The following is a 20,531-nucleotide window of genomic DNA, read 5'->3' as shown; positions in this document are numbered from 1 at the left end:
ACTTAAACAGAAAGTTTAGATTGGATATAAGGAAGAAGTTCTTTACTGTGGGCCTGGTGAGGCACTGGAATGGCTTGCCGAGAGAATAGTAAATGCTCCATCCCTGGCGGTGTCCAAGGCCAGGTTGGACAGAGCCTTGGGTGACATGATTTAGCGTGAAATGTCCCTGCCCAAGGCAAGGGGTTTGGAACCAGATGATCTTAAGATCCTTTCCAAACCAAATCATTCTATGGTTCTACATATTATGTGCATTCAATATATACGTATATCATAGAATCATAGATTGGTTTGTGTTGGAAGTGACCTTAAAGATCATCTAGTCCCCAATACCCCTGCCACAGGCAGTAACACCTTCCATCAGACAAGACATGAGGGGTATGTTCATAATGGCCTGTGATATGTTACTCCAATAAAGGATGATATGCTAATATGAGCAGAACAAGCTCAATTACACATAGCTTTAACAACAGTTTCCAGGAGTCACATGCAGGCAAACAATAACCATTAAACTGAGTCCATCTGTTTTGTATACATGTTTAAAGAGAATAATCCAATAAATGTATTATTTCATGTTAACCAGGGCTGTATTACAACAAACCATTTATTGAAAGGGAAACATATAATAGTAAAATAATTTCTGCTAGCTTTCCAGAACCAACAGACATCAGTAGTACAAGCAACATACTGACCAGCAAACTTGTGTAACCCCTCAAAGGTCAGTCAAAGACTATTAAACTAAATTGAATCAAATAGGGCAGAAACTGGTTTAGCAAGCAAAAGTCTGAAATTAGACTTTTCTAGAGGATTCTCTCAACATGGACACTAAGGCATTCAGTGACGCTTTTTTTCTTAATTCTCCCCTCAGCAGGACTGTAAGAACATATATACAGTTAAGCTTCAGAACAGGGTGTGCAGAGAACAATCCTCACCTGAGATACTCCCTCTTGTGCCCCCAGATATTCAGCTATTTCCTGACTGAAAGGTCACCAACCTTATCCCTGCTATGATATCCTCCAATCCCTTCTTGAATTCAAAACTTAGCTCTATATTAAGAAAACAGGTAGCCTGATGGGATCAGAAATAGTCTTGGATTTCCTTTCATCTAGGAACATGTACTTCTGAGGAGTAGGCCAAATGCTTTTCTTATGATTCAACAAAATGACAACAGGAATACTTGAGCAAGATCAGACAGTGAGAGTCATGAGGACGCATAACTTTGTCTTTATAAGCACCATCCTCTAGTGATTTGTGAAGAAGCTTTATCTAACAAGAATGTGGCACAGATAAAATGCAGACACCCAATAAAAGACTAAAATGTGACACATCCTGTGGTACATCCTGGTTTACACAACAGTTTAGGTCTCTCAGTTCAGGTGTTTTTTCAAGAAATGTCCATCATGTTCAAAACTGCACCAATACAGGCAAAGCTATGAATGTTGCAACTTACATCATTGAAAGTTAACTGGACCTCCTTCTTCTCTCCCAGTTTCAAAGAAGATATAGGAAATGTGGATGTGCCAAGAGTCTCATCCATAACATAGTTGGCATCCATTAAAGTAACCTAGAAAAGATACATGGGTATTCAATTTTACTTTGATAAATCCCTTTTAAGTTCCATAGTCTATGCCGAAAGTAATATAAAAAAAAATATGGAAAGGAATAGGCCTAACCCAACCCAGTCAACACCCAGTGCCAATAGACGTGTTCTTTTAAAACAGGATATGCTCATGTATAGTGTAGGTAGCACCTTCAAGGCATTCAATTGCATGAGTATGACAATACCATCTAGGAAAGGATTTTTATTTGAGCATCTTCCTGTCAGTAAATCTCACTATCTTTCTAAGCAGACATAATAACTTCAAAAATGACATATAAAATATACAATTACCTCAAATTTCCAGTTATCAGAACTTCTCTACGGAGAAACTTACATAGTTTTAACTGTGATATGCCAAAAAACATACAGCAACTTTTCTGTGGAGAGGGAATCCATACATCTTAGACTTAGATCTTTATAGCAATGATTTGGAAAAAAGCACAGCATTCCAAATTACACAAAGATTTTCTCTGTATCCAGCCAGATCTTCAAGTCTCTTCTCATATTCTCCATGTCAGAGCATACCTTTTCAAAATGCAATACTATCCAAAGATGTATGTGGATACCACAGAACATTCTTCACTGCTTTTATTTTATTCGTGTGGATCTACACTAGCAGGTTTTTTCTCAGTGACATCCTTCCAAGTTCCCAAGTAAAATATACAGAAAGAATTTCAAGTTACTGTTTAGATGGTTTGTATCAAATAAGTTCTGCAAACTCATTTGGCTTACAAATTTTTTTCCACTTGGTAGACTTGTGTCTTCTAAAATACCATGTTTGTGGTTTGGGCCATATATTTTGCAGAAAACAAATAGAACAAAGATACAATCACTTGAATAACTAGTTCCTACATCTGGGTTCAGCCTCTTCTCAGCTGTGAAGAATCTTCTTCATCCTGTGCCACAAGCAACCCTTTGAAACAATGAACTGTATTTTAGCACAGAACTCATTATTTTCATAGGATCATAAAATAGTTTGGGTTGGAAGGGGCCTTCCACTAGACCAAGTTACTCAAAGCCCCATTCAACCTGGCCTCGAACACTTCTGGGGACAGGGCAGCCACAACTTTTCTGGACAATGTTAATAGCATCTACATTCTTCTATTTCCTTGTAGAACCTTATGCCCATGCTGCAGTCCATGAGGGCTGTCTTTTAAAACCAATAGCAAAAACTTCTTAATGGGTTTTGAGAAGCATCTGACACTTCAGAGTCAAAACTGTACTTGGGATGGAGTTAAAGATTTAGATTAAATAATGTGAGGAGTTGAGGATTGTGGAGTCTGTCTGAGCTTGGGAATTTGCAAAGAGATTTTGGGTGGGGACGTGAGCCTTGCAGAACCTGGCAGCATGCTGTGGCCATACTGCACTGGAAATCAGCAGCGTGCCAGCTCATAAAATTTTCATAATGACTGCATAAAACCATGATAAAACCTGATAAATACCTCACAAAATGTTAGCTAAATTACAAGAGATGTTTTAGTAGCTGGGGTGTCTCACCCTGGTGGGAAATGAGCTAGTCACATTGTTACCACAGAAGGAACCAAATGAGTCAGGTCTCCATGTGGTCAAAAATATCTGAGATCATGTAGCAGTAAGAAACTAATGGCTTGCCAGCATCTTGGCTTCTTCACATCAGAATACATAGAGATAAGAGTATAAGAGGTAGTAATGTTCCCAAGAAGGCAGCAGATAAGCCAGCGGCCACTGCTGTTTGTGATTTTAATAATTTATCCTTTAAAAATCCTTGAACCAAAATCTGTGCTCAACAAATTCATACATTACTAGTGAAGCTGCTAAATTGTAACTGCAAGCAGACTCAGACCCAGTCTATATAACGCCAGGAAACCCAAGGGACTGTATTTTAAGTATGATTTGCTATTCCTGAGTTTACCATTCCACTCATCTTTTGAGGTTCATGAGAGCTACCATAGATCACATCAACTATTTAGCCAGCTGCTCCTGCAGATCTTCCAAAGAAGCACAAGATCTGCGAATAGACGGGTAAAACAGTCTGCCCCAGGACTTCTGTTAGAATTCACAAAGGTTTTTATCAGACAAAATTGAAACAATTGAAGTAAGAGTACCCAAAACATCACTGGGTGGGCTACTCAGCCCTTGGCTCCAGGCATAGAGGAGACAGCAGAACCATGCTTCTACTTTCTGTCTCCTTAGGGAGAAGGAGGGAATGAGCAGAGACTTGACTTACCCCACCTAATTGCTGTCCTTAATTGTTGAATCAGTGTAGGAAGCAGGGAGAAAATAATTTATGGCTGATGTAAAGAATTCTAAGCTACTAGCCCTCAGGAGCAGTCCAAGAGATGACTCAGAGGCATATCTTATAAGGACTCTCAAGGCTACTCCTTGAATAATTTATACAACACCTCTTTCTTACACCATGCCTTAAGGCAAAAATCAGCCTTTAATGTTTTAAAAAAGTTGTAATCTTGAGACAACAAATGCCATGCACTACAAGCTACTGTTATGTTAATCTTCCAGACTTTGCTCAATTTCCATTTTCAAAGATGCAGCTCAGCCATGTCATTTACCTCAAGAACATTCTCTTGGTTAGGATCCAAAATGAACTCAAAGGTCTCGTTCCACATGGGATTCACATCATTATTGAAATGTTTTGTTCTCTTCCTGCAATCAGGGGCAGATGGGATGAACAGTTCCACATAAGGATCTGGAGTGTCAACTACAAAGCAAAACACATGTTCAAGTTAGGTATAACTCAAGTTTGGGTTGCAATAATGAATGCAACTATGCAAATCTACAGATCACCTCATGGTCTATGACATAAAATATTCAACTATAAATGTAACAAATACAATGACATGAATGATAAAATGATATTAACAATCTCCCCAAAAGAAAGAGACATCATGGCTTTAAAGGGGAGGAAAAAAGCCTTTAACAACAGAATGGCACTGGACTGATTCAAGTTTATTGAAATATATATGCTTCTACCAGTTAGTGGAAATTATTTTTAATAACTCATTTCAGCTGGGAGAAAGAGGAAAAGAGCAGACCAAAAAAGTCTGATGTTTCAAATAGGAATCAACTGTATTTTGGAAAAGAAACAACAACAAAAATGGAGGTTTGAAACCACTCAGGAGGTTCTGCATGAGTATCAGGGCAGAATGGAAGCAAAACTTGGCCTCCCAGAAATTCTAGTGGGGAACATCAGACAGCCCTAATGTGCCTTCTGATGCCATCACCAAATATAAAAGATACCGAACTTGCCCACAAAGTACTTCACATATCTCTGGAGATGCAGAATAACAAGCAAGAGCTTTGAATTAAGTATTCTTCTAGCTAGGGAAACTTTAGGGACATTAAACAAATCTCCCAGACTGGGGCTCCCTCAATTAAAATTTTGTATGTATGACTTTATGATTCAAAGATTTCACTGTGTGAGAATTTCCTTGGACTGCTACAATACCACAGAATTTCTTAGGGAGTTCTAGACCTTGCTTCATTATCTGGGGGGCTTAGCTAACTGCTACAATTTGGCAGGTCACACTGTTACCTGCGTAATTAACAAGTAGCTATTTGAAGTTGGGAATCAGTGTGGAAAGCCTTTAAACAGCCATCTTTATTAGCTACTAAGAATTTATGTCTGATCTTGTCTCTTATTTAAAGCAAGGGGAACAGGGAGATCAAGCCCCAAGTGCTATTTAAATCTGTTTCCCACTTGCAGATATAACTAATTGCCAATTTTTTACTGAATACATTAACTCCCTTGAATTACTAGACAAAATCGTGCCAGAATGAAGGGAATCAAGGCCCCTTGAAACTAAACAGAATATCTTCTGAAATCAGAATTGACAAGATCTCATCTGTTAAGTCTGGATATTGAGCGATACTTTGGCAAACAGCACTACAGACTTGCTCTGCCAAAAGACTGAACATGCCTACAAAAGCTTGGGTTTTAACCAGAATTACTGGCACTGAACAGTGCTCTGGCCAAAACATCATGACTTCCCTTTCCATTCAACTGTTTATGTGACTATGTGATCAGCCCTAAATATAAGTTACAAAACTCTTTTGTTTTTCCTTTTAAACACAAAAAACAAATGGTTTTCTATCTGTACTCAAAATCCTGAAGCATGTGGAAACCCTGTATCAGTGCACAGCTGGCATACAGATGCCATTACTAACTTCCTCTCTAACAGACTCCAAGTAAGTGTTCAAACAGAAACTAAACCCAAGGCATGGAACAACTAAACTTAGAAAAATCACTCTTTGTAAATTCCTATTGCCAAGCTGCCCCCTCACTCTCTGCATTCATTACGTTTTTAACCTGAGGCAAAGAATTAATCTGTCCTTTCATGTTTGAAAGTTTATTTTGTGCCATTTTCAATTACGAAAGTGAAAATCTATTCTTTTATAACTTCCTTCTTCAGCTGAAGAGGAAAAATACTGGAAACTGTGTTGTGATTAAGATATTGCTGTAAGTTATGGGTTTTCCCAGATCAATGCAATTTTCTATTTTTAAAAAAAGGAATTATTATAAACAGTACTTACAGAAAATTTTATTTCAATTATTAAACTGTTCTTATCTCAAGCCACTGGTTTTTACATTATTTTTTTTTTTTCGATTCTCCTCCCAGTCTCACTGGGGAGTAGTGGGGAGTGAGTGAGCAGCTGCGTGATGCTTAGTTTCTGTCTGGGCTTAAACCACAACATAAATCAAGGGCCTAAAAAATGACGTCTCCTGTGTTCAGGAGAAAACACAAGCACCAGTAATTGATTAATTAATTCAGTATCAGACAGGCAAGGACAAATGGAAAAAAGGCAGAGCTGCAAGGTTCTCCATACAGCAGCCAGCAGTGCTACCTGGCCATAAGATGCAATGGTAAACAGTTCGACTAGGCTGCTAGGTGCTCAGCATAGGGCATCAGCTTGGTGTGTGTACCCTCCCTGCCAATTCACAGACAACAAACAAGTATGTAGAGTCCTTGCTGCGGAGGCTGGTGGTGTGATTTTGGAAACCAAGTTGCTCTCCAGCCTGAAGAAGTGGAGCCTGGGAATGTCAGGCTGCCACATACAAAAGCATCCCCTCACACCCTTAGATAATTTTTACATTAAAAACTGAGGCAGCTGCACAATCACAAGCCCTCAATTCAATACCGTAAGATACTGCAGCAACAAGGCCAAACTTTCAATCTGTCTTTTTAGATTTGTTCTGAATTTCCATTTTTACAGAGGTGAGTCCACTATCAATTCTGGCCTCCCAAGCCAGAAAGCCACAGGGAACCTAATCTATCCAGGAGTACCCACAGAGATCACCAGTAGAGGGTCCCAAGGAAGAGGTGACAGGTTATTTGCTGCCTGTGGTTAACATAGTACAGGGAATGCCAGGGATTTTGGCCTTCAAGAGGGATTTTGCAAAGAGGATGATGCAATGTGAGATGTCAAGAGTGGAAGGTGATTACAAGCAGAGTAAGGCAGCTCCTAAAGCAGCAGCTATGCTATGAGAAATCCTGTGATGATTGCATAATATATTTATTAGAGATTATTAGTGCCTTTTGTTATGACGCTTTTCATCTCCTGTGTTACTTAAGTGAAGGAAAAGAAATGACCTCCCAGCACTGGCACTGCAACACCACCCCGTTTACTGGGGTGGGACACCACTAGCAGTTTCACTGATCCAGACTTGAAAGGAAATAAAAACCCAAACAAATAAGTCAGCTGAACCCTTCATAGGTCCCAAACCTGTAGAAATGCCAAGATGAAAAAATTATTCACTTCTGTAGGTTATCCATACAGTCCCTTTGCAGACAGACAGACAGACAGACAGACAGCAGTGAAAAGTGACTGAAACATTAGTTTCCAATATCCCAGAGAAAAATCTGCTTTTCTAGTAGCATGTCAAAATCTAAGGGGTTTGGATTTTGGACTGGCTTTGTTTGGTTGGTTTTAATTAATTTAAATGCCTAGCTCTTAAAAGTTTTGGTATTTTGCTTGTGAAATGTCTCACTGCGCCAACAAAGACACAAGCAGGAGAGAAGGAACAAGTGGAGTGGCTGCTCAGTTCAGCTATGACTGTAGGTCCACAGTAATGCCAGATCTGGGCAGTGATAAACTGATCTAGAGCAGGTTTAGGTGTATCATCACATTCCTGGTAAATTAGTCAAAACCCACAATATGACTTTTATTCCAGATTTATGTTAGTTGATGGAGTATAGATTATTTCTAGTCTGGCATAAAGTCTGCTAATACAAATTTAAACTGGCAATGCTTCCTGAAGCCACAGAACAAGTTTATACTGGAGCTGTTTGGTATCATGAGGTTTCAGAGCTTTTAGTCCTCTAGCAGCAGCCCTAGAGCTTGATTTACTATACTGCTGAAATAGAGCCTGAAAGCCTTTGAGTGAGAAGAGGTCCTTCCCTTAACTTTTTAATTCAGGCAGTCATCAGAAACATTTTAAAAACCTGGAGCTGTCCTAACTGGGCGGAACAGTAGATAAGTATAGGCTCAGTTTCACTATATAAACATCACATCTTAGTAAAACCATCATCATTGCTACTGCAAGCAATTACAGGAAATCAAACCATAAAGTGACACCTGGGAATTATTTCTGCCTCAGCCTCACTGCTCAGTCAGGTTATTACAGGTATTTCATTTACAGGCCTGAAGGATGGATTGTGAAGCACTGAGTCAGAACAGCGTATGGATATCAATGTTCATAAAGGGAAAGGGATGGTTGTGCATGTGAGTTAATCTGTCCTAATAAGCACAGCACAACCTAGCATTAAGCAGACATTCCCTGTATTTCAACTGTCCTGTAACACTGTCAGCTGGGTGATTTGATAGAGCATCATTTTCTACTACCAGACTTTAAAAGTGTTCCTTTCTACAGTAGAGATGAAGACGACTGATGCCTTTTTTTTTCCTCTTCCCTTTCAGAACACATTCACTTAGAAATACATAAATGAAAGCATTTATTTATTTGTAAGAAGTTTCCTTTGATACAGACTAATATGTGGGACAGTTAGCATCCTGCAAATGCAAGGCAGTAACCAGAAGATGCTTCAAATCACACTTAAAGAAAAACAAAATAATTTCAAAACAAATTTAAGAAGTCATCTCCATACAGCAGACAGCAATCTGCATAACTTCTTGTCATCAAAGGAGCTATGGATGAGAAGATTTATGTGGATTCATGTAAAAGCAGTCAAGTTAATGCAAGAAAACTTCAGTGAGGGCTACTAGTTACATCAAAAGCATATCCAGCTCAGGGAGTCCCTTACTGAAGACAGCTGAGTGCTTGGAGACTATCAGAGGAAAATATCACATGCTCACAATATTTTTCCTTTGCATCTGACTATGACTGATGCTGTTCCCAATTCTCCCTTAGGACCAGGGATTGGCCCAACCCTACAACAACTTCAAAGCCCTCCCTGGGAAGGGGGATGAGAGAGATAAAGAAAAGAAGAAAAAAAAAAGGGAGGGGGAAAGGAGGGAGGGGGAAAGGAAGGGAACAGGATGAACTCAAACTGTTACAGAGGACAAATGGAATAAAAGGAGGGAGGCCCATCCTAAATGGAGGCAGAGAAAGGCTCAAACTAGAGAAACTGGTGTCCACAACTCTCTGGAGAAGAGCCCCACCACAAAGTTCTACCTGGAGACATGACAGCACATTAAACAAAACCAGATTCCAGTCACCATCAAGCGCCATTCTCCTGGGGCTACAGTTGGTCACTGCATGGCAAAAGCCTCAAGCAGAGAGACAAGAAGATCCTTCAGAGTATCAGGCAACACGGATCCTTGGTCTAAGCCAGCACAATTGCTTTAATGTTATTGCAGTGTAACAGAGTAACAGCAGAGCCTTCCTCTAGGATGAAAACAAGTTTGCACTAACATTTTACAGACAGTCCCTGCCTCAGTAACTACATGGTAAGTATTCAGAGACAGAATTTGTTTCTTATTGAAAAGGTATTTTTGCAACTGGAAAAAGCAGCATTTTCTGGACCAGTTGTTTGACTGTGGAACGCATGAGTTTGTTTCCCACAAAATTTTCACCTCCCAGCACTGCTTCATTACAAGCCTATGGCTCTACAGCCACAGTCAGCTGCTATGTTTGGTGATGGACCACTACAGGACATGACTAACAGCAGGGCTGGTACAAGGGCTGCCAGAAAGAGTCAAATCAAAACAGGTTGCTGAGGCCCACAGACCTTGGTCAACCTGGGACTCTGATGCCCATCCAGGCCACCCTAGCACAGACTGGAGCAGCATGGGTCCAAATGGGAACATTTCTCTGTAAAGCATACAGTACATCTTACAGGTCCTGGCCACATGCAGATCTGCATGCGCAGCCTGCAGGACTTGAAAGATTGGCCACCTCTGACCTACTTTTTCCAGACTGTTAAGCTGGCAAAGGGGAGGAGTGTGGCTTGTTTTCCTCCAGGGCCTTGCAGGAAGAGCATTATCTGATAACACATCAACAGTTCAGTTCAGGTATACCGTAGCTAAGTCAGGGTACAAGACTGGCCAGCTGTGATACAGAGAACAGCTGGATTAATCCTGAATGCGCTGCTGTAACACAAACTCTTGTGTCCCTGCTCCAATAAAAACAGGCAAATCTCCAATTCCTTCCCTTTCAGCTACCTCATACATATGCCTAAACTGCACTTAGGCTACTGTGAGTATGCCTTAAAATAAGCCAGTGCCAACATTAAGACCTATGGCTCATGATGAACACAACTCCAGGGCAAAGGCCAATGGAGGGACTGGAACTGCACTGGACATCACCTCCTCCCTTCCTCCACAATGCTAAAGCAGATCCTACAGCCAGGACCAAGCTGGTGCTGCAGGCAGGGAAACGTGCATACCTGTCCTATGCAATGCCACAATTCCTAGTTTCCTTTGGATAAGGCAGAAGGCAAACAGGAAGCATGTCAGCAACACTGCCCCAGCAGAAGGATGTCTTCCTTGACTTTGGAGGGGACATCTATCGCTGGTTGCAGCAGTAAGGGCTAATTGTGCCAAAAGCCACTTACAGAAGCTGTTTTCCATCCTTGCTGGCAAGTTTTGCAATCTGGGTTGAGCTTTGTTGACTGGACTGCTCCCAGTACTGTAACTTGTTTATCTGAGCAGCCTAACTAAGGAAACGTATCCTTAATCCCAACTGGGTGGAAAGAAACTGGGATAGCAGCTGAGTACTAGTTCCATTAGCTATCCAAAGTTTAAAAGTTTTTATTTTTAAGAAAACACTTTTTTCCTTAAAGTGCCCAGAATTAGACTGTTTATCATTATAGCATCAAAAGTAGATGAAGCAAATGAAAGCTGCAAGTCCAAAGCAGGATTAAACAAGTTTAGCAATCACTAAGAGTAGAGTCATACAACTGGTTTCCTTTGTAGATGTCAGCAATTGCTTTGAAAGCCAGTATACTGGGAGAAAAATAGATCTTTAAAGATCTATGACAAATATTAGGATGCTTCCTTTGGCCTCTGTTTCCACCAAGCCCCCTCAAAATGCAGAGGAAGAGATGCTTCAGGAAAAAAAAAATAAAAATCCCACAACCTGCAAGTCTTTCTCTTCCAGAGAAATGTTGCAGTTTGGGATTCTGGTCTTTTTCTATATGTTCTTATACTGACATGCAACTAAGGAAAGGCTCTACAGTATGGCATGGTATCTGGAGTAGATTCAAAACTAAACAATGGAAACAATGTGAGTCTGAGGTGTCCCTGCCCATGGCAGGGGGATTGGAACTGGATGATCTTAAGGTCCTTTCCAACCCTAACTATTCTAATAATGAAGTTTAGATTATTATTCTAATAAGTAAGCTCTTTTCCAAAACCTCCAGCGAAGTGATTTTAAAATATCTATTGACCCCTGCAACCATGGGAAAGGTAACCAATTAGATAATTAAATCCTCACCAAAATCATACAAATTTTGAGATATTCCATCCTGTATTGCATTTATGTGGTAGGTTTTCAGCAGCAGCAGGGCTGCAAGTGTGCCTGCTGTAAGAAGATGCCAGAAGCTGCCCCCATGTCATATCAAGCCAGTTTTAGCTGTCTCCAAGACAGACCAACTGCTAGCCAAGGCTGAGCACAGCAGCAGCACTGCTGGTACCTCTGTGATAATGTATTTAAGAAAGCATTAAAAAAATAAATAAAAAAAAAAAACAACCACACAAAAACACCAAAAAAGCCACACGTCACAGCAGATGTGAGGAAAAAGTAGAAAATGTAAAAGAAGCAAATATGTAGATAACAGGTCAGTAAAGAAGGAGGGAGCAGACATGCTCCAAGTGCCAGCACAGAAATTCCCCCATAGTGACAGAGCTTGTCTCCCTGCAAGCCCATGGAGGACCATGGGTGGAGTAGAGATTCTTACAGTAATTCTCATTTATCATCCCCACATTCACAGAATGAGAAACTGGCATAAGTACCTAACTTCCTTCATATATGAAAAGCATTTGCAGGGAAACATTCTGTGATGCAATTATTGCCATTTAGTTTATTCTGATGTGTTTTATCAGCGAGAAACAAAAGCAGCTACTGTAGCTTAGCTACTCAGATTCTGGTATGACCCAGATACAGATTTGAGTGCTTGTCTTAGTCAGATCACTTCACAAAAATTTTAAAGCTTAAAGAGACAATGGGAAATCTTGTTGCAGAATGGCTCTAAGAGCAAGGCCATGGAGCCTTAGAGGCCTTGTGCGAGCAAGGCAAGGGGTAGGCCTCACAGGTAACCGGATACCAGAGGTGGGAGGAAAGTGTGAAGGAAGCTGTGTAGAACTGACCAATACTGTTCTGACTAGTAGGTGTGGCTAAACACCACGCGGATATAAGCGAAGTAGATAAAGTAGAAGTTTGCTTACCACCCGTATTGGGTTGGCCTGTCTTGCTTCTCCTCGCCGCTTACAAAATCTCAGCCAAATAAAATAAAAAGGGAGGGTGGGAAGCTATCCTGGCTCCAGCTTTCTCTATTGTTCCAGTCATCCAGATCAGCAAGGCCTAAAAATATGTCTTGAATCAGCAGTGTTCTGTGTGAACTGTCTGCCACTTGAGGAAAAACACTGCCTGTGGAAGTTACTGTGTATTACTGTGGAAGTTACAGTGTAGTGCAGTACAGTTGTAGCAACCAATACCTAGTTTTAAGGATGATGTAACCATTTATACTCTCCATTAACGAAGAGCTCAAAAAAATCTCAAAAAACTTGTTGAAAATACTGCAGATGTCCCAAGCTTAGGCTTGAGGAGATGGAGGTGTGGATAACTATGCCATTTAGGCCCTCTGTGCCCACCTAGAGTTGGGGCACCATGCATACTAGATCTCTAATCTAAAACTCCTTGAGCAGAGGTAGATCTGAAACACTTAAAATGCAAAATGCTCCACACAAACAGCCAAATAATAAGCACTTCCACATATTTAATACTTAGATTTACTCAGGTCTTTCACAGCTATTCCAGAAAGTCCTGGAAAGATTGATATGGAAAAATGAAAAGCAAAATATTATACAAAATCTCTCATGTTCCCCAGGACCTCCATCACCACCACAATGTAAAATTATCTCTCTTGCCCACAGAGCAGTCACTGTCTACACAAACTTGAGCAACAACAGAATAAATTAGGAGAAACTCATCAGAAGAGTCAATAGTTTGGTAGAGTCCATCATGGGAGAGCAACACACAGGTACCCACTCTGCCCAAGACACCTAATTATGTATTACAGCCACCCTCCCTGGTGGGAGGGTGAATCCTATGTGAATCCTATCCTTGAGGTCAAAAATCTAACGTAAAATTCAGAAATTCCTTTAACAGGTTACAGTTTTGGCAAAGCAAATGAAAAAAAGAAAAAAAAATCAGCTGGCACCATCAAACGTAAAGACCCTCAACCACTCACAGCTTTATACCTCTTTAATCAGCATGAATTAACATGATTACTGATTTTATCAAATAGACTCCAGACTTCAACACAAACTTCTTATTTCCTATGCGTATACACATTTTTCATTTCCCTCAAATAAAACCAGAAGCAATGTTTTAGTTGTTTGTTTTTTAAAAAATTCAGGGGATTTGCCAGTACTCCATGAACAAGCCCCAGAAACTTAGAAAATCATTCAGAGAAGCCCCAGGCTGCAGGTGCCTCAGGTTATGGAGCACTCCTAGCTGCTTCAGACAGGAAACCAAGCAGGTTTATGTGGCTCTTGAGCATAGTTCTGTCAGATTTTATCAAAACAACAAGTTCTTCCTGAGTAGCTTTTTTGGTTTTGTTGATTTGGTAAGGCAAGAATTTTGTCTGGAAAAAAATATCCAATTGTATTGATAGACAATATATGGGATTTACACTGGACCATACTTTTCTTGTGAGGTTGGGGGTAAAGCCATGGTCTTCCAGCTTGCTTCACCCTTTCCATACTCCCTTTAACATCATACCATGTCACCCCCATTTCAGCCCCTTTATTTCTCCTTCCCATGTTCCCCACACTGTCTCATGACAGCGACCTCTGTGTCTGAGAACCTGTGCTTTTTCCATTTAACCCATCTTCTTACACATGCACACCTGTGGGGCCTTATTCTGTTCTTCACAGCCCTTTTTCTGAGATCATCTTACATAAAGACCCTCTCAGAGACCACCAGAATAGCACCCCATGCATCTTGCCTGAATGCTCCTTTCCTTCACCCTGCAGTAGATGCTTCCTTCTCCCCTCCTGCCAGGGCTCTCCTCTCTTCTCCATATACTTTTGGTTTTTCACCATTCCCCTTCCAACTGTCCCTCCTGCTTACCCCCCCCAACCCCCCATCCCCAAGTTGACACTAACTATGGAAAAAAAAACAACCACCAAACCAAACAAACCCCCCCAAAACCAAAACTGTTAACACACTGAACCAAAGCTGTGTGTCAGAGAAGTTGCTGTAGCTTGAACTAAAAGCAGTTACCAGGATCATGCTGGGAGAGAAACACTTGCACGTCAGACAAGCCTGAGGAGAGATCAGGAGTGTAGCACCACATTCATCCTCCCAGATCTAGCCTGCATATTTTGGGCTATGAAACACTTTGCATAAAGCATCAGCAAAAGGGAGAGATGACCTGACATCAAAACTATCATAATCTAGGAAGCAAGAATATTCTCTTTACAGATTCAGCTAGTGTCCTATACAGCTCTCTACCATGAGATCTGCTTATCCTTACCCATTTGGGACTTTTGTTTTTTTCTTCTTGCTCTGCATTGACTCAGCAGAGCTGTGGGCTTTTATTTCTTTCTTTTGTGTTCCCACCACCAAACCACAGTCTTTTGAAGATACAGCAATTGCCAGTTTCACTATAGTTAAAATAGCTCTTCCAACTGAGCCAAAAGACTAAATGTAGGTGTTGCTTGCTTGTAGGCAAATTGTTTACAACTCGCTCAGCTTTTTGGATCAATGGAAAGAAGGAGTGGCAAATCTGCTTTCTGAGTTAGAGTGAGTGAGCAATGACATGGGTACATTGCCCGAGCTTTAACAAGCAAGAAAAAAAAAAACACCAACCCACTAACAATCATTTAATGTATGACAAGCTTGATGTGTCATCTCCCCCTGCCTATAGCAACAGTCTGCTAAGAAGAAAGAGACAAAATAGAAATACTCACGCATGTCACCAATCGTTCCTTTTGTGACATTTGTGGCTTTCCTTACTGTCACAGTGAATATGTGTGAATACTGGTGTTCTACCTGGAAGTCAGAAAGTTAGAAAAGGTTAAGCTCCAGAACAAAAAACAACCTACCAAAATAGGTTTCATTTTGTCCAAAAACTCGGAGAAATCACCCAGTCAAAATGTAAGTGAAACTCATACTGGATAGAGCATCTTAAAGCTGAACTGCACCCTGTAGCTTTACTGAAAGGTCAGTGCTTGTTTTTCCTGCAGCCACACCTACTAATCTTAATGAGTAACACTCCTCCTCTCTACAGAGCCTGCTTTAAGGCATTTAGTCAGTCAGGGACAATGTAGTATAGTAATCAAAAAAAAAAATTAAAAGGGTTTTTTTTTTTTAGAGTGTACTTGGTTTTGTAATTACCTTCCCCCAGTATAAAGAATGGGTGCAATTATTTCAAAGCATATGTTCTGGAAAAGATATATGCATACTGCACACACAAGGGATATAGTTAGTAATACAAAGAATATACCTTTCGGTACACACCCATATTCAAAGTGCAAGTGTCCTTAAGACAATGGAGGCAAGGTGAAAAAAATCAGGCTGTTAAAACATTCACAAGCAAATTTCAAGCAGCTTCTAGAGCTTCCTGTTTCCTGCAAAGCATAAGCACATAGCAGAAGCTGCCTTTCTAACTGCAGATCTGACCTGAATGAACTAGGGAAGTAAAAAAGACATGAAATTAAGAAACACATGTTAAAACTTTAATGAAGAGATCAGTAACTCACATCTTTTTCACTTTACCTACATAGCCATAAGTTGTAAGCTGTAGGAGTTGTCTGGTTCAAAGAACAAGTAAGCAGGCAGAGGGGAAACTGTGGCAATGAAACTATTACAAGTGGTATACTGAAATCGTCATTGCACAGCAAGTGGTTCATCAACCGCAGTACAGCTGGAACTCAGACACTTCTTGAAAGTGCTCAAAGCTTTTTTATCAGTGTGCAACACCTGCACAAGCATGTCAAATCGCTGAAGTGCCCGTTTCACAATGCAGCACTGCCCTCAGTTTGTTCACACAGACTGATGTAGTTCCTTTGTCATATACAACCTTATAATTAAAAGAAATAGCCCAAAGTACTAACACACCACCCTCCTCATTCTTTGCTGTTAAGAAAGAACCTGTCCTCACTAGAGGCCACAAATCAGAGATCACTGAACATTTAGCAACAAGGAGGAGGACAGGGTTACAATTAAGTTACAAGTATGTGACATTGGCGTGCTGGATTTATTTCTTAGCTCTTAGGTTGAACTCATGCAGTTGTGGTGTAGTATCCCCATTTTACAGTCCTGACTATAAAATGAGGATACTACAAGATGCTCACTGACAAAAAGCACTTCTTGCATCTCCTAGTCCTACTTAGGAAATTCACATGACTAATAAAAATGCCTACCATCACTACCTTCTATTACAGGTCAATAACAGTTTTGCTAACGCTATGGTGAGAACTGCTTTTTATTCACTTAAGCAGCAAACTCCATCATTCTAGCTGTTGTTTTGCCAAAAAAGTTAAGTCTAGTTTAAGATCTGGTATCCTCCAATCTGAATGCGAGTACACAGAGGTCTGGCAAAACAGAAAAACAGTATCTTCTTTCCCAATGCCTCACCTAAAATAACACATTGAGGTTTATAATTAGAGATATTAATATTTGGCCATAATCACGCACTTGGAAGAAATCTGCCACTACTAAAATAAATGATCCCCCTCTTGGTAAAACAACAACAACAAAAAAAAAACCCACCTATGTACACAGAGATATACAGGGAGCTCAGAGTCTAGATCTTTTCTTACACCAAAATAAACATTTTTCATGCAATTTAAAAGCGAACGGAAATTAAGACAATTTTCCACTTAGGATCCAGTTTCTGAAAGTATCTCAAGGCCTAAATTAACAGCTAGAACAACTTTCAAAAGTTGGTTTTTTTTTAGTTTTTGGAAAGACTGAGTTCTAAAGAAGTCAGATGCCCCCTGGAAATACCTCAAGAAATGTACTGACTATGGATACTTGTAGAAATCCAGCCCTTGCTAGTTTAGATGACAAAGCTGCATTTTGTAAAGTGACTTCACCTTAAGCCTTGATAAAAATCTGTACATTGGCAACTCCTCAATTATCCTGAAAAATAGATGATAGTACATAAATCACTTAAATGTTGCAACACTGAGTGGAGCAACATCTGCATACCTTTAAAAATCTAAACCAGATCAAAAATTTCAGAAGCTCACAACATAATCAGAAACCTAACTTCTAACACCCAAAGTATTCTAGCTTTCCATATGTGCTTCAATTCCTCTTTCTCCATAAATTTTGAGAAGGAGGAAAAATAAAAATATGCCCTCTCTGAACATGGATTTTCTGAATTATGGAAACTCCTATGGACAGTATTCACCCTTTACTGGTTCAATTTCCTAGTATCCTGCACGGCCATGATTCGGTATCTCCTGTTCTCATACCACACCTCTTCATCTCTTCTTACTCCTCCCTCTGCCTCATTTGCTCCTTTCCCACCTTTGCCTGTTTTTTTTCCTCCCAGTAGAATTTCCCTAACTCTCTGGTTTCCTCTATTTTACATCTCACTTTATTTGTATGTACATAAATGCCACCACCTTCCCCACAACAGGACTGGGAAACAGAACAATGCACTAAGATCGCTTGTGACACAATCAGGTTTTACCTATGAACTTTCCGTGCTTACTGAGAAAGCAAGGGATTTGCATGCATTAATATAATATTTTTCATACCCCAGAATGCTGAGTCACAAAATGTAACCCAATCAGGAGATATACTTGCACACAAAATACCATTCAGGAAGGTCTGGTATAGATAAGATTGTGTAAGAAGTATTTACTGCTTAGAGTTAACATTAAGGACACTTGAGCTGACAACTGCCTTGCTTTCTTAAGTAAGAAATTGTCATGAATTCCATGGTCTTCTTTCACAAGGTAAGACAATTAAGACAAACGTTCGTGCATGCACACATAAATTTTGTCTTCAAGTGATTTTTCCCATCGCTACAATATTTATCTCCCATATCAATGTTACTTGCATATTACACATCTTATTCTTAATTCTCTGAATCTAAAAACATTTCTGATACAGTCAGTTCTGTCTGCACCTGCAGTAGCTTTATGAATGCTTTATTTTATTCCTCCAAGTCTTTCATAAGCAATTTCAATTTTCAAATGAAGAAAATTTCCATTCACTTTTCAAGCAATTATAGGATCAACTCTTGCATTAGCAGTGTTCCGGCATTAACAACATTCCCACAGCAAGAGTTCAACATTGCCAGAGTATATGGCAGTGTGTATGTTCCATTTTCTTCATTATTGTATATATATACATTGGTAGCAAAAAAAGATCTTTGTGAATGATTCAAGGAAATATAAGTGCCACAGAGCACCCATAGAAGTACAGAGCAAATGAAGCATTCCATCCACAAGAGGGCACTGCTGCAGAAAGGAGCAAGAATACTGTTCTAACACTTAAAATACAGACATCGACCTGAAACTGGTCTTTACAGCAGCATCCACAGAACTATGGAGTGAGTAAAACAACAGTTTGACATCTGCTGGCTACAAATTCATGCAAAGTATATGACTGTGTGGGGCAAAAACCACATAATTGATAAGGGATCAGTTCAAGGAAGTATACACTGTATTTTTAGCAGTGTAAAAGTTCAACATTACAACAAATGCATGGTAACTTTGAGTACATATCGCTTTTCCTGATGTGAGATTATGTGACTGTTAGGAAAAGTGCTTCACATGAACACACCCAGCTTGTTTCAAGATTTCAGTTTGAGTAGGAATTGAATTTCACTGTTTACTTTGGAAAGCCACTCAAGCAAAGATATGTGTGAATATTACAGCCAGAAACCAACATTCAACTAGCTGCTGAGCCACTGCACTGGCTTGCCATGCAAAGGGCAGTTCTGCTCACACTTCTCTTTTCCTTGCCCCTACTTCTCTATTTATGCAGATTGTTCTCGCATGGATGTATTCTTTCTTCAAGCCAGTTCTGACAGCAGAGAATGAAACTTTGCCAACTTTTTCCACAAATTCAGCTCACCCAAATAACATGCATTTGATAGCTGGTACAAGGGATGCAGCAGGAACACCAGAATAAAGCGGGAAGTGGGGAGCAGCAGCTTTTGGGAGCAGTATGATGTTGAGTGGCACAGGCCATTCCACTGATACTGAAGAGATTGCAGGCTATAGTTTGAAAATTCTCTTTGAATCAACATCACTGATACACACTAGTTTAAAATTTAAATACCCAAAATTTCTAACTTAGCTCTGACCAATGAAAAGAGAAAAATAGTTATTTGATAATTAGAATTATACAAAAGAAAAAAATTGTACTGTAAGGGAGAAAGACACATGATGTTTCTTTTGTAGATCACATTTCAGTTTGACAAATAGTATATTATGCATATGCAAAAACTTGTGTGAAATAGACAGCTGCAGGACCTTTGATGAAACACTTTGAACAGGCATGTCCTTTAGAACAATATCCTACAACATCGTATCCATGAGGTGGTTGCTAGGAGCCAGTATTCTATTTTGACTTACACATGAGCAGTGACACTCAAAACCACGGCATGCTTTCAAAAAGCTAACTTGAATCTTTCCAATTTCAATCAAATTCCTGAAGAAATTTTCTCTAACCACGCTTCCATTATACTCTAACTTCACTTACCATTTCTCTAAGGAATTAATAACTCTAATGCTGCATGCATTTTTCAAGCAAGTTCTCATATGGTACATTATACCAGACAGTATATACAAGACAGAATACAGGTAAGATTCAAAGCTACTCACCACTATATGTTGATAAGGATCAATGACAGCCATTTTTGCTTTAGCTTTTATTCAGAACTGACAAACGTCTATTTCAATCCAACACAGAAGAAGCTTCTTGTTTGTCAAAGCAGGCTTCAGTATGACAGATCCTTTAACTGTTAAATAAAGGAAAAAAAAAAAAAAAAAAAAAAAATCAAAATTCTTATGTTCTCTTTAAGTCATATTTTGTAACAAAATATTTTGTACATATTTTGTAACAAATTAGTTCTCTGACATTAAGAAGGTTCCACAATTTATTTGTTTACCAAGAACTTAATTTAATGTAAGCTACAGAGGTATAGATACTTACTTGCCTGAACTAGAGAAATTTCCTGTGCTTATTTTCTCTACCTCGGTATAAGACCATGAACCAATTGTCTTGAATTCCAGTCATCCAAGTGTTTTTAGCAGCTCTACAGATAAACAAAAGAATAGGGCAATT

The 20,531-nt window shown here is 39.6% G+C and overlaps 1 protein-coding gene across 1 annotated transcript in view; it reads right to left on the bottom strand.

Annotated features, from left to right (window-relative positions):
* The window catches only part of PLA2G4A (phospholipase A2 group IVA), a 62,305-nt gene extending 42,103 nt beyond the window's left edge, over nucleotides 1-20,202 (bottom strand). Inside the window, exons 1-4 of the mRNA XM_057402438.1 lie at nucleotides 20,069-20,202; nucleotides 15,188-15,269; nucleotides 4,144-4,292; nucleotides 1,448-1,561 (exon numbers count right to left, since the gene is read on the bottom strand). Of these exons, the coding sequence (XP_057258421.1) occupies nucleotides 1,448-1,561; nucleotides 4,144-4,292; nucleotides 15,188-15,269; nucleotides 20,069-20,101 (378 nt within the window). The 5' untranslated portion in view covers nucleotides 20,102-20,202. The remainder of the gene's footprint in view (nucleotides 1-1,447; nucleotides 1,562-4,143; nucleotides 4,293-15,187; nucleotides 15,270-20,068) is intronic.
* Nucleotides 20,203-20,531: the final 329 nt, after the last annotated feature.

This window comes from Pezoporus wallicus, unplaced genomic scaffold (genome assembly GCF_028554395.1).
Source record: "Pezoporus wallicus isolate ANWC-B61680 ecotype Strahan unplaced genomic scaffold, APGP_CSIRO_Pwel_v1 contig_6665, whole genome shotgun sequence".
NCBI lineage: Eukaryota > Metazoa > Chordata > Aves > Psittaciformes > Psittacidae > Pezoporus > Pezoporus wallicus.
The sequence above is the reverse complement of the archived record's forward strand: the minus strand, read 5'-3'. Positions and strand labels throughout refer to the sequence as shown.